Source organism: Bactrocera dorsalis, chromosome 5 (genome assembly GCF_023373825.1).
Source record: "Bactrocera dorsalis isolate Fly_Bdor chromosome 5, ASM2337382v1, whole genome shotgun sequence".
Taxonomy (NCBI): domain Eukaryota; kingdom Metazoa; phylum Arthropoda; class Insecta; order Diptera; family Tephritidae; genus Bactrocera; species Bactrocera dorsalis.
Genome location: NC_064307.1, coordinates 73317255 through 73335467, shown reverse-complemented (window position 1 = coordinate 73335467; position 18213 = coordinate 73317255). Strand labels below are relative to the sequence as shown.

The 18213-nt window shown below is 35.3% G+C and overlaps 1 protein-coding gene across 1 annotated transcript; it reads right to left on the bottom strand.

Annotated features, from left to right (window-relative positions):
- Positions 1–955: 955 nt before the first annotated feature.
- On the bottom strand, positions 956–1336 carry LOC105227429 (V-type proton ATPase subunit G 1). The gene has a single exon (XM_011206772.2). The coding sequence runs from the start codon at positions 1334–1336 to the stop codon at positions 956–958; it is 381 nt and encodes a 126-aa protein (XP_011205074.1).
- Positions 1337–18213: the final 16877 nt, after the last annotated feature.

Genomic DNA, 18213 nt, shown 5'->3' with positions numbered 1-18213 from the left:
CAACATAGAGAAATGCAAATTATGCCGCGGTCCCTTTACAACTTTCTTCCATATACATACATATGCATTTATTTTGTTTTTTTTTTTCGAAAAATTTTCAGTCATTTGACTTTTTTGTGTTTAATTTTTGATTGAATTGCTCATTGCATGTGAAATTATGCAAATTACCGAGGCATTGTATTGCTTCGTGAACATTTTACGCTAATCAATAGCTACATATCTATATACATATATGTAAGCATGTATATATTCATAGCACAAAAATACCGAATAGTTTCTTTCTCGCCTCGAAATTTGCTTTCGTTGCGCTGCACCAACTTTGATGACAACAAATTTTCAAACATTCTTTAATTTTTTTGTAGCTGGCGCTAAAGGGTCTTACCGATGTAGCTGTAATGCAGTTTTATACCTACTCTTTCATCTTTTCTTTCCACAACTGGGAAACTCAAAATAAATATTGGTAAATAGCCGAACTTAAGATGATTTAGAAATCATCACATATGAAACCTAACCTAAAAATAATGTTTGTTCGAAAGAATTTGTGTCTCAACCTTCTTAAAGGTTCTTTCATTTTTAGCCAAAGACCATAAGCTTCGTACTACAATCGCTAGTGGCTTTTATTCTCAACTCTGCAGTCTTCTACTTTCGGATCTTGATAAAGTATACTACTATAGTTAGAGATTTGAAGCTTCAAATTGGATACTCGTATATATAGGTTCATTGTTTTTGTTGTAGCCGTAGAAGACATGCCTGAAGTAATTTCGAGTTGAAAGTCCTCGGCCAGATAAAAATCCGAGTTCGGTACGCTAAATACTATTCAGAGCTGCTCTGTGTTGCTGGAGATCAGTCACAGTTTCTAACTTGGTTATTTGAAAACAACAAAACAGCTAACTTTTGATTGTCGCTAAATCTTTTTAATAACAATTTCGTTTTTTCTATCGCTTGCTGGCAGAAATTATTTTACATTCTCGTCGTCTTCATCTTCCGAATATCGATAGTTTTTATGCACTTCCGGTGTAAATTTATACATCAACTCCAATAGCATAGTCACCACTTTGTCGCGATTCTTCGCGACTTGTTCATCAATTTTGGCAATTTTTTCTTTCGTTGTATTTTCCACTCGCCTCTGCGTTATGGCTAAGCTTTCATTAACGCGCTTAGTTACTGCGTTCAAGACTTCTTCCCTTTCTGAGCCCAACATTGCGACTTCCTTACTTGCCGCATTTTTGCATTTCTTCATGAGTAAATTTTTTCGTTTTCTCGCCTCGTATATGATCTCGGCCGCTTGCTTTTCGGCGTGTATCAGGTGTGGCAGAGGCGTTTGACTAGCTTTCATTCCGGAGCGTTTACAGCGAATTTATGTAATTTGAAATTTTGCAATTTTCTGGCACAGATTTATAGAAATTGTAAATAAATAGTTTTATTGAAATTCGTGTGTGTTTGTCAGCAAAATGTTTTGAAAATCAAGAAAAATAATTTTTTTTTACTTCAAAGAACACTGTTTTCTGTCTAATTGATTGAGTAAATTATTATTTTTTTGAATTTTTTTTTGAGGATTTTAATTTTGATTTGATTTTAGACGTTGCTCGTAGAGAATCCTTGTCAAAAGCAAGAAAGGCTTGCTTCAGCATTGGAGGTCAACCGCCAAACCATTTAGAAGCGACTACATGCGCTGGGAATGATTCAGAAAGAAGAATTTGGGTTCCTTATGACCTCAAAACCAGGAGAGTCACGAAAAAGTATTTCTGCATTATGACAACGCTCGGTCTTACGTTGCCGAACCCGTTAAAACATACCTGTAAACGCTTAAAGGAAAAGTCTTTACCCCACTCGCCCTATGGTTCAATTATTATTTGTTTTTTGGCACATAGTCTGGCTTAGAAGCAGATGACCTGGAAAAATGACTTATATGAGAGCAATATTTCGGCTTTCATATTTTTTTGATCACACACTATTGTACTGATTTATTTTTTAAACTTTTTCTTAGTTTTAAAAATAATTTTCAACACAATATTTGTAGTTCTAGTGCCTCGCTTCAAAAATCAGTTATCTTGAAACCTCTCGTAATCATCAATAGCTGCCTTATTTCCTCTCAACATTTTTATTTGAACAACTTTGCTTTGTAAACGCAAATTATTTTTCTAACTCAGATACAAAATGCACTCAGACGCTAGATAAAAATTTTACGAGCGCACTTTTTGCTCTCAATATACACTTTTGCCACTTTTCTTTAACCAGATAAATTATCTTGAACTAAATTTTGTACTTATTAAAGATTTTACTAAGGCGTCACTCACTCTGCTGAAGATCTATAGAACGCTCAAATACTAGCTTAGATAACATTAATAATGCTCGAGTGTACATAAAAGCCATCTTAGGTAAACGCTCACTACTCAATTTTTGAAAATACTTAGCCAAATATACAAAACATATCTCACATTCTCAATCTTTTTCTTCACATACTCAATAGTAACGCAAAAATCATCTCAGATAAACGCTCTATGCTAATGCTTTGAAAATTCTTAGCCAAATGTACAAAACATCTCTCACACTCACAATACTAACTCATAATAAATCACTCAGATAAAATTATGTTTTAGAAATTATCTTTTAGATAATTTCGCTGTCAGTTAAGCACTCGCTTTTTAGATAAAAATTACACTCAGGGAATATACGAGACAACTCAATAATGCAGTAAGTTTATTACTCATAGATAATTCGCAAACTCACTCAAAATCAACTCAGTTACATATTTATGCAGTTGTGCGAGATGCGCTACTTTTAAAATGAACAGCGCTCAAATACTCTATGAATGCTCCCGCTCAGCCAGAGAATATCAGCTAACCGGTCTATTGAGTGGGAGCGCGTTGTAAAAGATCAATGATGAGTTGCAGCGCTCTCATGCTCACTGGGAATTTGTAAGTTTTGTTTTTGTGCCGCAAATGTGTTAACGATTGATGAGTTAGCGGCCACAGTGCAGCTAGAGAGCATAAGAGTATAAAATATTTTATGTTCTCTGACTCAGCTTGGTCAGCTGGTTTTTCGGTTGCATGCATATTTCATCTGCTAACAAGTTGGTATCTTGGCATTTAATTAGACACTATCGCAAGTCAGGTAAAAAGGCGGTGACGGTGTCTACTTACGAATCTCATCTGTATGCGGATATGTAATATGGAAGACATATTGCAGTACATGTTTAATGCTAAGACTCTCTCACTACGTTGCCTGCTTTGAACTGATTTTTTTCTAATTGCTTAGCGCTGGGCAGTTTGGTTGATTGATTGATGTAATGTCATGTAAGGGTTTTACAGCAGTTTAGTAATAAAAAATCTAAAAAAATATTTTTTTGTTGCTTTTCGTATTAATTTATGAATTAAACGACGCCTCTAAACTGCCAGAACCACCCTTTCGTAGTTTTCTCATTGACTCATTGACATTTGGGCAGCGCTTGCTCAAAAAACAGCACAAGTGCTAGCTCCAGCGTCTAAAAATTTCAACATTTGTATGCAATGCAAAGTTTGTAATGAATGTTTGTCTACTTGTCCGCCAACCCACCCATCAAGTTGATGATACATATATACGAAATTTTGTGGCAACAAGTGTCAGCGACATGTACATATGTAATATGAAATCGAAATGTTTAAAAACATATTAACTTTCGAAAGCTGCGGCTAAACAGCTAATAAAAGACACACGCGATCTTTAAAAAAAAAGAAACAACAAAAACAGCAACTTCAGAAAAAATATTGTAAAATACAAAGCACCAAACAGTTGTCAACATTCCGTACAAGCAAATCGTCGAAAATAAATTTTCGAGCTGTCAGAAAAGAGACCAGCAAAACCACAACAAAAGAAAGATGTCGTCTTCAAAAGCTTACAAGAGTATACACACACTTGTATACATACATATCGACATGTTCACAAGCATACTTGTATGGAAATGTGAAACTATAAATATGTGTGTTTATGTGTCCGTTAGCTTTGCGCACAAGTGAATGCTGGGCGTGTAGAGCAAAACATTCAAATTAAAGCTGAACATTTTTGAGGCGAAAAGTGGGTGAGGCAATTAAATATTGATAGTTAGGAGAATTTGTGGGGTATATTGCTGGCAGATTGCAAAAAAAAAAAACAGATTTTTTGCTGTCAAGTGCAGTAAAATATCTTTGTTTATTTATCTTGACGCGGCGGTTTTTTAAACATTTTTTTCCGTGTGAAAGAAAAAATATAAATTTCTGAGAAGTAGAAAAAAATATATTTTTTATTACGTACGAAAATATACAAAACAATATTTTTCAAAACTGAGACGGGAAATCTTTTGGTGGAGAGTCTATCGAATCTTCATGATTGAAAGGTTCACTAAATTAATTTAGGTTAAAAATAATTCAATGTTGCTCGAATTGAGAGAAGGAGAATCAAGTGTCTCCATACATGCGGTTAAGAAGTAGGTTATGTTTGGTTATGTAAAGAGGCTGATTTCTCGTGGCACTACGAATAATCCCACTAGAAGCCAATAGCTACACAGTTTTGTCCGTTGTGATGCCCAGAACTCTTGCCCGTACACATCCTGATAGAATTTTTGGCATGTATGCCTTTTCTAGCAACCTCATTGGCTTTGCAACTAAAAACTGAGCTTTCACTCTAAAAACAATTATAGTTTTCTCAAGGTTAAAGTTGTCACTAGAAAATCTAGAGCTTTCACTTCAATATAATTTTCGATTTCATTGTTATAATTTCATAAAAGCTTTCACTTAAAATGATTAAAGCTTTACCAAAAATCGTAATATAAGTTGTAATTTGTTTATGAAAGCGATGGTTTTACAAATTTGCAGCTCTCATTTGACGTACAATGAAAGTTTAACTGCAAAAAGTTCTTGATTTTTATTAAATAGATTTATTTCGGTTAAAGTTTCAGCAGTGGTAGCTAAAAGCTTACAATCATATGAAAGTAGCTTTCATTCAATTTTAATTTGTACTCTTTTCTAATGAAAGCAAATGTTGTTTGGTATCAATTGTAACTATTTCGTCACTTAGCAGAGTTTGAGCTTAGCAGAGCTTTTATTTTGAAGTCAAAGGAAGCTTTTTGGAGAGGACTGCTGCTAGTAATTGCAGTAATTTGTAAGGAACTTTTATTCAAAGTCAATGTGTGACTTTTTCTAATGAAAAAAAATTGCCGAGTGGTAGCAATTGCGACAATGATTAGCAGAGCTTTCACTTTTAAGTCAGCGAAAGCTTTTTGGTGAACAAAGTTTATTATTTAAATGACTTGTTGTGTCTGTTATTGACTATTTTGTCACTTAGCAGAGCTTTCACTTTGAAGTCACTCGAATTTAATTGGTGAGGACTGCTGAAATTCATTGCAGTAATTTGAAAGGAGCTTTCACTCAAGATCAATATGTGACCTTTTCTCATGAAAAAAATGCTGAGTGGTATCAATTGCGACAATGTTTCACTGACTTAAAAGTGAAAGTTTTTTGGCGTAAAAAGTTTAGTATTCGAATTTCTTGTTTTTTCTGTCAGCTTAGAAAAGCTTTTTAAACTTTATTCGAAAAATGAGAACAGCTGATATATACATATGTATATATGTATACAAACACATACACAGATAAGTATTGCGGTATAAAATCATAGGTGCATCTGCTACACTTCATACGAATACTCCCAATATTATTACAACCGAAGTTAATTTCATGCAACACTGCAACATGCCACTTGTTAGCTGTTGTTATACAAAATTGTTGTTTTTTTCAGAGTTCACAACATAAATGTTTTTGAAACAAAAATCATGTGTGGAAATGTATTGTAGTTTTCTTTCGATTCATACTCATCTTCATTTCATACATACATACATGCATAAATACATACATATATACAACTTTTCTACAGACTTCCATACATTTTTATGCACTGCCATTGCTTAGACTTTCCCAGTTCTTTCCCGGCAACAGCTGCCGTCGCCCATTCTTCTCGCTTTGTTTTCACATCTTCGGCTTGTTTAGAGCACAAGTACACACACACATACACACACACAGCTACATAAAAGTAACTAATAGCTTACACAATGCTACATCGAGTCGGTTTATTGAATTTACGCATGATTTGCTTGCACTGCTGCTGTTGCTTTTAATTGTTTTCAGTGTAAGCAAATATTTTTCCACACACAATTCACAGCAACAACTACTCGTACATAGTTTATGTTGTTCCTCTATGTGCAACATATTGTACACATGTTGTTGTTGTTGCTTTGTTTTGCTTTATTGGCTATAAACAATAACTAAACGAGAGATATCAGCAACATATCAACGGCACACAAATTAATTCATCGCTTTTAATTGTTTTTATTTGCTTAGGAAAATTGCCTACCAACAGTTTTTCAAAAAAAAAAAAAAGCAGATGCAAGTGTTGAGTGCTGCTCCAATAATATTTCTGCAATATTTTCACTCTAAATATAAATTTTGTATACATTTTGGAAATATTTTTATTCAGATCGTAATATTTTTTTAAATTATTGTTTTTGTTATTTTTGTGCTGGTTATTATATGCACCATTTAATTCAAATTCCAAAAATTACAAATTGATTTTTGATTCTTGTAAGCCTAATTTTACAACAAAATAATTTCTAAACAATAACGAAATATTTTGAATAGTTGTTACTGTTATGTGTCATCTATTATTGTGAAAACTGAAGTTGAAATGTTTGAAAGAGGTTTTTAAGCGCCTACAGATCTTTGTGAAAAACTTTTTCCTTGAAATTTTTTGAATAAGGTATTTATGCCTAAAAATTGAATAGTTTACAATTCAAAAATTTTCGGGATTTTAAAATTGTCTTTGCGGGGTCCCGAAAATGTTTCGGGATTTATGCGGTTATAACCTTTTGATATACAAGTATTGAACCTGGATTTTTAAATTTTACTTTTGGGATCCCGAAAAATTTTCGGGACTACATATGCATTCAGTTGAAAACTTTTTGGTTTTGAATAAAGTATATAGTGGCTGAACATTAAACAGTTTACCAACAGTATCTTTTGCATATTGAAAATTTTCGGGATTTTAAAATTCCACTTTCGGGATACCGAAACTTTTTTCGGAATTTATGCAGTTATAACCACTTGAAACATTAAAAAGAGAGATTAAAATTCTACTTTCGGTATCTCGAAAAAATTTCCAAGAGTAAAACTCAGAATTTATGGGTTTCAGAGCTTTTGAAAAATATACCAGAAAAAAACAAAGCGGAAACCTCGTACAAACTTCCAGAATTTATTCACAATTGATTGTCTGCAACTGTTAGAGTCACTTCTTCAACACCCTTTACATATAAAATCGTAGCATTATTAATCAGCGATTCTTCAGCGCATTTCGATGATTAATTTCAATTGGCTATCAAATCTTGCCACATTTCACGAAACTTCTTCCTCAAAATATAAGAAAAACAATGTTGGGCAATAAATTGTCACAAAAATGCTGCAATCAAGCCGCCTTGCCGCCATTTAAATTATTGACTTATGAGTTTTTAATATGATTGATTATGGCGAGGGCAAAAAAGTCGCAATACACACGGAGAAATTTTTCAGAAAATTGCAGTAAAATTTATTTGAAAGGAGTAACTTGTGAGAGAATGGAGTAGAAAAGTCGAGCTTTGTTAAATTTTTTTGTGGAATGGAATTAGTTAAGTTACATTAAAAGCTTTCAAACCTCAACTACATATATACAATATTTTTCTCATAAACCTGAGGAGAACCACAGTCAAGTAGTCATGACGAATGAAAAATAGCATAATGCAGCATTTGATATACGAAGAAGCTGTCAATTATGATTTTTTTGTTGAAACTAGCACCAAAGAAGCACCCTATATTAGCGTACATAATACATAAAAACATAAAGTATTTTCATTTTGTAAGTATTAATTGTCAGCAACATTCGATAGTTGCGCTTTCTACACCGACCAATGTTGTTGCCGTAAAGTGACTAATAAAATGTCAATTTGTCACTTGTTGGCAATTAAAGCACTGCTCAGCGTAACGAATGCGTTGCTAATACTCGGTGACTACAATTACTATATGTTACATGTGTTTGTTGTTATCATAGCTGTTGTTGTAATCGTAGCTGTTGCTGATGCAGTTAAGGTTGCGGCTCCAACATACAGATCTAGACTCACTCGTAAACATTTATCGGTTGACACTTTGCTTGCCTTTTGCTGTTGCACCACTTGTACTCGTTGTACTTGCTACATGTGGCAAAGACAAAATGCCACTTTATGACATATCAAAGAATAAGTATTTAACAATTAAATGCAATTTATAATAGCATATACGCTTTTACCTACATTTATACATACTTATCTGTGCACATACATACATATATGTAATCGAAAAATATTACTTTGTGAAATTTCCCTCATATATTTCCATAGTGGGTGCTTATAAATCAAGTAAGTGGGCGTCCCTGTTGGAAATGCTGTAAAAAAGTAAAGCATAAAACTGCTTTAAAGATATAGGTGTTCAAAATCTGGATCCAAGATCTATGGTTCAAAAGCTCAAGGGCTCGTTTACAGCATAATTTAAGGCAGTCTCTAATTGTGAGGTTAGAATTTATAGAATTCGGACAGTGATTTAATCCTTGTGTTCCATACAGCTAATTGTAAAGCACTCAAAAGTAACCGATGTTTAGGTTATCACTATTTGTATCTGATGTCCCACAGGGTAGGTTAATACAAGCTCTTATAAAACTATTTGTAAGCAACTTATTTTCGTATGAGTAAGTATTATTTTTGAGCAATTATACAAGTGTGCGTGCGCCCTTGTACATGTATGCATTCCTGCCACTGACAACAGCAACAATAACCATGCATTACAATGACTTAAATCAAGCTAAATTGGTTTTTAAATGACACTGAGTGCTACAAATAATGCATTACGAGCATTTACGTAATCAAATGCAACAACAACAGCAAATGGCAATGCAAAGTTAAAAACCGCAACATTAGCAACTACAACAATGTAGAAAGTGAATATGCAATAAAAACAGCAACGAGTAAGCACATTGCAACAGCTTGTTGCCATTTATTGGTGCAAGATTTTGAAGGGACACAGCAATAACAGTACAAAAACAAAAGCAATAAAATATAATATGGTAAATGAATTTGTCAAGCTTATATAATTCCTGTATATAGAGAAATTTCTATTCATTAAAGGCAATAAATAAAACTGTGAAGGTGGTTGCCACACAGCAGTAAAATATGTATGTCAACCAGGTGCTGAAGGAATGATGCAGCTAATAGCTTGGGTTATGACATACATAAAAGGTGGGTGGGGAGGCGCTGGTGAGCGCTGATGTGCTGCAGCTGTGCGGCTTTTCAATGTGCTGCTAATTGCTTAGAGATATAAAATTAAAAGTTATCGCAAATTGAAGTGCGGTGGTTTATGGAAGGGGGCGGCATGCAATTTAGGCCCCGAAATAATTATAAACTCTAGGTGGTGGGGTGAAAATTCAGAAAAAGTTAGAGGAAAAGTTTGTAGCAAAATGGCGGGTTGGAAATGAATTTATTTAGTTTTACAACTTTTTAAATATTTTTCAACGGAGCAAGGTGTGAAAACCTTTTGAAGGGAATGAAAAAAGAAAAAGAAAAAAGCAAGAAAGCATATTAATTTTAGCTGCAATGAAAGTATACCCTACACAGTTGCTTTTCTTAAAGGAAAAAGGGTATAAAAAGAGCTGTATCTCGATTTTGATCGGCCAGTTTGTATGGCAGCTAGATGCTAGAGTAGAGGGATCTGAATAATATTTTTGGAAATCCTTGCTTTGGAGAATAATTCATGTCAAATTTAAAAAAGATATCTTGTCAACTAAAAAAGTTTTCCATACAAAGACTTAATTTTGATCGTTCTATTTGTATGACAGCTATGTGCTGTAGTGATCCGATCTGAAAAATTTCTTCACAGATTACACTATTGCTTTAGATAATAAACCATACTAAATTACGTGAAGATATATCGTCAAATGAGAAAGCTTTCCTTACAAAGACTTAATTTTGATCGGCCAGTTTGTATGGCAGCTATATGCTATAGTAATCCGATATCGGCAATTTCTACAAATGAGCAGCTTCCAAAGATGCAACGTACCTGTGCAGAATTTCAGTTCGGTATCTCAAAAATTGAGAGACTAGTTCCCGTATATACCGAAAAAAGCTCGGAGGGAAGACTTATATTATAACATGTCTCAATCGACTCAGCGCGACATGCTGATCATTTGTATACATATAGTATATACTTTATAGGACGGACATAGATATAGTATATACTATAGGATTCTAGATGTTGCAAGCATCATGACAAAAAGGGTATAAAAAATAGCTGAGTCTCTTTGCGGCGTCAAATGAATTGCTTGGCAGAAATTAACGCTTGATTAACAGATTCAATTGAGAAGAGCAGGCGGCTAAGGGCGTTGGGTGCACAAGAAGAAGAAGGAGCAGCAGAAAAGCTGACAATTGAAAGCTGAATTCGAAGAGGTAAGCAGCAAAGGTAAGCAGTGCCTGCGCAGTGACGAGATTTCTTCGCTGACTTCGCAAATTAAGTTAAGGCGAAGGATACTTTCAGGTTCGAGCGGGGTCATAATAGCGCGATAGCATGCATTAAGCCGTGGTTTGAGGTCGCCTAAATGGCGCTACAACTTTTTCACGCACAATTACCAACTGCGTGGGAGATAAGTTAATTGCATTTAGGTGAGTTTTGACAAAGTTGTCGGCAACTTATGGGCACGAGGTGACGAAAAGTTATTTTAATTATGAGGCACATTTTTTGTTTTTTCTTTTTTAAGAGCAAATGGGTAAAGTTGTAGCGCGCTGGCATTTACTTTCAATAAAAAATGCAAAAAATACAAAATTACCGTTAAATAAATTTGTCAAGCGCGTAATTTGCGTCGAGATTGAAACTTGGCAAATGAATGCACAGCAGATTAAGCAAGCAAATGAAGTGGAATTTGCATAAAATATTGTAGGAGAGTTGTGAAGAACTGTTTAGATTACAAAAACACAATTATGAGATGTTTCTAGTGAATTTCATTAAGCATAAAAATTCGTGTAATTTGTTTGAGAATTTCGAAATTGCATTCGTTAGTCATTCAGGCGGTTAATTACGCATACAATTATATAAATTACACATACATACGCGCATTTAAATACTCACAGTTATGGGTGTGATTTCTTGTGATTACTAATTGTGCGCTCCCATTTGACCCTCTACACACCCTGGTGATTAAGCGCCTTTTTTGGGCGTAATTCGGTGGTTGGGTGAGTTTACCTTTTTCAGATTGCACGCAAACTTTTATTAATCCAGGTTGGCGCAAATAATGTGCTAATGTTTAGAAATTGAATTAAAAATTTTAAGGAAAATTTATAAATTAATAATTTTAGCGGATGCTAATCTGCCGCTGATTGGCACACCCAATTTTTGAGGTGGGGTAATTTCATAAACTGCACCCTTATCAAAGCAGAATCTCAGAACATGCGGAAATAACGGTAAAATATAGTAATTGGTTTAAGAAATTTTTGAAAAATGTAGCAAGTATGGCAAGTGTTATGGCTTTGCAAATTCTGTGTTCAACTAGGTGCAAACTTTGCTCTCAATCGCTGTGATATGCCTGCGAAGTAGTGCTCAACGGCAGTCCTGCAGATCCAAATACAAGTTACCAGTTGACCATTTACTAAGCTACCCTTTAAGAAGCAATTTTCTAATGGGCTCCGATTTTCAGAAACTACCTAGAGCCATTGTATATATGGAAAACGGTTTAACTGATTACTACTTCCTGATAAATATTCACAAGAAGGATTTGCTCAGGTGGATTTCAATCTTCCATTCGATAAATAGTAGACATTTGTACTAAAACATTTCGAAAGATCATTTTGTTCTATAGTAGTTTTCATGAGTTCTCAAACATTAACGAGTCTAAAGACTAACCCAACCGAACGTGCTGCCAACAGTCGGGTCTAAGTAACCGGAAGGGACTCAGATTTTTATCTGCCCAAAGACTGTTCTCGACACTATTTCTGGAAAAATTTCACAAGTGTTTTTTACCGCTACAACAACAACAAAAACCGTCTCAATCGAAACCTTTAACAAATGTATGGAAAAATGGATTAACCATGATCTCATGAGCCTATTTTGAGAGCACTATGTCTTAATCTGGGCCTACTACAGCATTGAAACTACATTATTACCAAGAAAATTTTCAAGTAAGATCTAAGCTTGGTTCTCCAAGCAGTTTCTGGTATAATAGTAAGAGAGGTGGGAGGTTTTTTCTCTACTGTCTGCTTACTGCAATTCGAATCTCAGCTTCCCTATTCAAAGTAGCTACTAACAAGATCTGGGCCAAAAACACCCATGCACAAACCACAGTCGATAAAACGGAATAATTGCAGTTTTTCGTGAAAGCCTTTCCACCAATTATGGCGTATTCTTCGTAACCATATTATAACTAGCGGAAGCAAACTCTGTTCCCACAACAGCTAACGCTCTAACTGTACCCACTTTCAATAAATCTTGAAACAATTAACTTGTAAACATAAAATTATATTGTGCAGACATACGAGAACATATGCAACATGCAATTTGCTTAGCGCTGTGATATTTTATGAGCCCGGGCGGCCACCACCTTCTCCCATCATTATTATTATTATGGCGTATAATTGTAACGGAGTAAACCAAATCAATTTCTATGCAGCGGGCATCATTGAATCCGGTTTGGAGGCGGCAACAAATACCACAAACATTTTTAACAAACGCCACTAATAAGAACAACAACTGTAACAAGAGCAACCTAACGATACTTAAGCAAATGATTAAATGGACTGAAATTATAAGAAATCAAATATAAATCAAGAAGAAAATTAACTCACAAATATTTATATGGAGAAGTACACTCTTTTTTACCACTTTATAGCATGGACAGCAAGCAGATCGCGCACAGCAAATTGAGTGTAGACTTCTTTTACCGTATCTTTTATGGCGATTTTTCAGTGAATTCGTTCGCTTTTTTCAAACAAGCAGATTGCTGGTCCTTTTTTAATTTTATTATAATTCGATATTTTTCGGGGGCGTAACTAGAAAATTATTAGTTTGCTTAAGAAGTTGGGGGGAACGGTGCATGGAATGAGCCAACAATGCCGAGGTAAGTCAAGCAGCTCGTTCGCAAGCGGCTGAGGCCAGGCAGGCAGTCAGTTCGTTGAGCGATTGCGGTTTGCTTGGGTCAGCCTCTATCTAAGCAGCAGCATTGCATGCGATAACCAGAAGATGCCACAACGAGCCGTAGCCGAGAAACTGTGGTAAGAAATCTCTATGGTAACCTAGTACGTCTGCGTGTGTGTGTGTGCGGTGCTCATCTAGTTCATTATAAGTAGCCAAGGCAGGCTGACAATAATGCGGCAGGCCGCAGCGGTCGAGCGTTGTGTGGCAAGCGATAAGGTGGTAAGGTATTATAAAAAGTATGTGAGAAATTATCAGCGAGCAGAAATAATCTGGTGGACCTATGCACATAACTGAGCAGCAAATACCTGCGCAGGCAACACATGCGGGGCTTTATGGTTAATGCCTTACATGAGAAGAAGAAGAATTCTACTATGCCGAGCACATAACGGCTATACGACAACAGTTATGCGCAGTAATTAGTAGGTTTATACTAATTTTTTGGTCAGGAGATGTGTGGAGAGGCAACGAACTCCGTTCTGGACTGATTCGAAGCAACGAGGTCCCATTAAAAGTTTTCCAGGGCCCACGGTCGTAGGTAAGCATGCGAGTAGAGGACATTTTAGTGAGTTCAAGGGGGTAGATAGGCATGTTCCGGTTACTTAAACCCGACTGTCTTGAGAACGGACTTTTCGGAGTCGTTGGTGTGGTCTATATGTTACAAAGTGTGATTGGACCACGAAAAAGACCTCCGAAATGGAAACATTATTCAACTAGTGCTCAATTATTCAGATGCCCGGCTAGGAATTCATCTCGTGGAATTCCGTCGCAACTGTTTTTAAAGTTCTTGACGGAAGATACCTCTTGAAACTCAGTGTACTCGAGAGATAACTGTTGCGCCAAACTTAGAGAACGATGATCTTAATGAAGTCTTAAGCGGTCAACGTAGCAGATGTGAGTCCATCATGTCCATCGTAGCGTGTTTCAAGCACCCAATAACGTAAAGTCTTATATTCTCTAGTACATATATACTAATATAGTTTTATATGAATTTGAACAATGTGTGTTTTTGTACACATTACTGAGCCATGTTGTTGTAGTTTTTATTTCTTTATAGATTTAACTCGGCTATGATCCGTTGTTATGGCAGTTGATTAGTGCCTTATAACACGGCAATCAATTTAATAAGCAGTTGAGCCAGGCCGCCTGCAACCACACGGCAAAGCACCATAAAAACATATAACAACAACACAGTTAAGAAACTGCTAGTTAACAACAACAAGCGGAGCTCTAAGAACGAAGTTGCATACACATACTTATAGACGAGTATGTATATGAGTGGATGCATGCATGCAACAGCTTCCAAGCGCAATGGCAATCGAGAAGCCGTAGACTGATTACCTCAATGCGGCAGTGCACCGAGACTGAGCGCTTCCTACAAGAAGTTGTAAGAAAAAGCTGCATACAACTGCTTACATATTATATTTATGTACCATGTATATGTATGTATGTGTGTGTGTGTTGGTTGTGCTGTGTGAAATGTACGGTATATGTATAACGAGCTGTCCGTCCGGCTTTAGTAGATACGAGCACCGGCTATGCTATAACGGCCTAGACGAGTTGTTGGTGAGGTGATTACGCGCATGCGCAACAGCAAACGCAACAACAACACCAACAGCAGCAGCAATTGCTCGCATTCATTGTTCGCTGTTGCGTTGTCTGCTTAACAAGCGCATCAACAATTTTGAGGTTATGTTGATAGCAATAACAGTTACAACAACAAGAAGTAAAATAATAGTTACCAAACCAACAGCAACAACAATGGTTGAATAAAAAATACAAAAATAACAATAAATTGTTATAAATGCGGCAGCGCGCAATTTGGTTGGAAATTCTTTTGGTTGCAACATGCAGCTTCCTGCTCTCTACTACACACACATGTATGTGAGTGTGTGCAATTTACGTAGCGTGTTGTTGTGTGCGGCTGTGAAGTTGTGGCATGCCACTAATGGCACGTACAAATTTGATTAGTTGTTGAAAAGAGTTGCTAAATGCATAACTCTGAATTTATGTAGCCGTTGCAGCAGCAGCAGCAACAGCGGCGACAGCGAACTAAGTGCCTCAATTGGAGCAGAGGTGGTTGGTGCGGCAGGTGATGACGTGCAAAATCGTGTCGTCACACATGTTCGACAAGGACACCCATGGCGTTAAGCGTTGCTCGCTGGCAGACAGATGTGGTAATTGGCGAGAGCGGCAGATTACAGTGAGAAAGGTAAAACAAACTAGAGCAGATGAGAAATAAATAATGGAATATTGAACTAAATGAGTGGAAAAAAGTTTGTATGACATCTATATGCTATAGTAGTCCGGTCTGAATAATTTCTTCGGAGATTACACTGCTGTCTTAGACAATAATACGTACCGAATTTCATGCAGATATCTTGTTAAATGGCTTTCTATACAAGCACTTGATTCCGATCGTTTAGTTTGCATGGCAACTATATGCTATAGTGATCCGATTTGAATTTTTTTTCGAAGATTGCATCTCATCAAATAAAAAAGGTTTCCATGTAAGAACTTGATTTCGAGCGCTCAGTTTGTTTGTCTGTCCTGAACATAATATTCGGAGGTTATGACGATGCTTTGGTAAATTTCATGGACATATCTCGTCAAATGAAAAAGTTTTCTATATAAGCTCTTGATTTTGTTGGAACAAATTGTATGACAGCTATTCCTCATAGTGGTCCGATACTATTGGTGCCGGCAAATGAGCACCTTCTCGAGAAGAAAAAGATCTCTGCGGAATTTTAGATCGATATCTCGAAAACTGAGAAACTAGCAAATGTAGACGTAGCTAAATGAACTCGGTTCGCCATGCTGATAATTTATACATCAATGCCTCTTATACCTAATAGGATCCACGACGTTTTCTTTTGGGTTGTACAAGCTTCGAGGAAAACTCAATAGCGCTAGGTATTTATAAAAAGAGTTTTTTAAATGAGAAAACTTGTGAGGTGCTGTATATGTCATTGAACTCCTCCTAAACGGCTAGACCGATTTTGATGAAATTTTTTGTGTGTGTTCAAGGGGATTCGAGTATGGTTTAGATTGACAATTTGGTTCACAGGAAAATGCTTTTTCAAATTAATTTTTCATTTTTAAGTAATTGTTAATTTTGGAATGTTTGAAAAAAACATTTCATCGATGCCAAAGTCAAAGGCGAGATCTGTGCACCAACAGCTAGTTTTTATAATATGGACAGGGTTGTTTGTTAAGTAATAAATGAGCTAAGTAGTTAAAATATACTAATACATCTTTTCCTTAATTTCCTCGCAATTAAATTATCCAAATTTATTAAATTAGAAATATTTTAATAGTTCTACTTGAACTTTTACATAAATAACTCAAAAATGTAATAAATTAGATTACTTAAAATCTCGTAATAAAATTTTCTAATCTGGCTCTGAATTAATCTATCTTAATTTACTCAATTAGAAATATTTTAGTTATGAATGTATTAAATTATATAAATTATTTAAGAAAATCTAACTAATTGGTTTAGTTAAATTTTCGTAATCAAATTTTCTTAATTGACACTCAATTAAATTTTCTTAATTTATTCAATTAAAAATATTTGAATTTTTATTACAATAAACTGTAAAAATAACTTAAGAAAATCTAATAGTATGAATTAGTGAAATTATTGTAATAAAATTTTCTTAATTGTCACTCAATTAAACTATCTTCATTTAGTTAATTAGTAATATTTTAATAATTTATTTATTAAATTTTGTAAATGATGTGCAAAAAATGCGTAAAATTAAGAAAAATTGTTATCAAGGAACAAAACATGTACATTTAGGAAATCAGTGAAATAAATGGTATGAAAACTCAAGTGTTGAAATTTCTTTAAAAATCTAAATTGACTCGAAATGAATTGAAATAAAGTACGGCGCAACGAAAGCATTTTGTACAAACAATAAATGAATTTCAGAGGAAAATTGAGCCAAAAGATTTAATAAAACAACCATTTCTAACATATCTAAAGCCACATACAAAAACACAGCAGTGGTCGCTCGATTAAGAATTACATTTCCAAAATTTGTGGTTGTCAGAAGTCGAGCAACGCATCCTCAGCAAAGAAAGTGGGATTAGGGAAGACAGTTTTGAAAACAACTTATACAAATAGACAAATAATTGTAACAAAGGTAAACGTCGCTTTACATTTGGTAAAAAGTAACAACAAAACAAAACAAAAAATAACTTTTCTTCACTTGACGCGCACATGTCTAGCACTGAAAGCCACTACAACAGCAACAAACACGTATGTTGCATGCAGTTAAGTATGTGGCAAGCCAAATACTCAGGTACGAATGGCCGCACGCAGCAGCTGCGCGCCAGTTTTACATAGATACATATGTGTGTGTGCGCGCATGCGCGTTTGTTTATACAACAAATAGCAAATGATCCTGTTGTTGCACAGACCACCAATGTTGGGTTTTCTTATTATGATTATTTTACTTCGTTTTTTTGTTTTTGTTTTTGTGTACGTTGCACGCTTTTGTTTTCGATTGATTTGTATCCTTTGCTGCACGCTATGGCTTCTTAGCCGCCCCGCTGCTCATTTTGGCAGCTCAACGTATTTTCCTTTCTGTTAGTTTCTTACAATTAGTTGTTCTTTGTACGCAACACATATGTATGTGTATGTGTTTGTTATTGCTTTACAAATTTCTACATCTTCTATTTGTTGCGCTTTTGTTGCAAGTCAATGAAAGTAAAGTGTAGCGAAGAGGCAGAGTTTGCGGGGAGTGCAGCGAGACAAAAATCAATTTTGCATGGTCAAATTGTAGTCAATTTTCGGTTTGACCATTGTGCATTGCTTCAAAAAATTCCTAAAATTCTTATTGTATCGCTACGCAGCATACTTTGGTGTGTTGCAAGCATGTGTGTGTGCCTCTTTTGTTGTCAAAATATTGCTACGCTGTATTTTGCCAACAGTGAAGATTTTCTTTTGAATTGCCACCCAGCAGATTTTCATTCC

Excerpts from the sequence above, each read along its gene's own strand:
- LOC105227429 (XM_011206772.2), bottom strand. The coding sequence starts at position 1,336 with ATGAAAGCTAGTCAAACGCCTCTGCCACACCTGATACACGCCGAAAAG.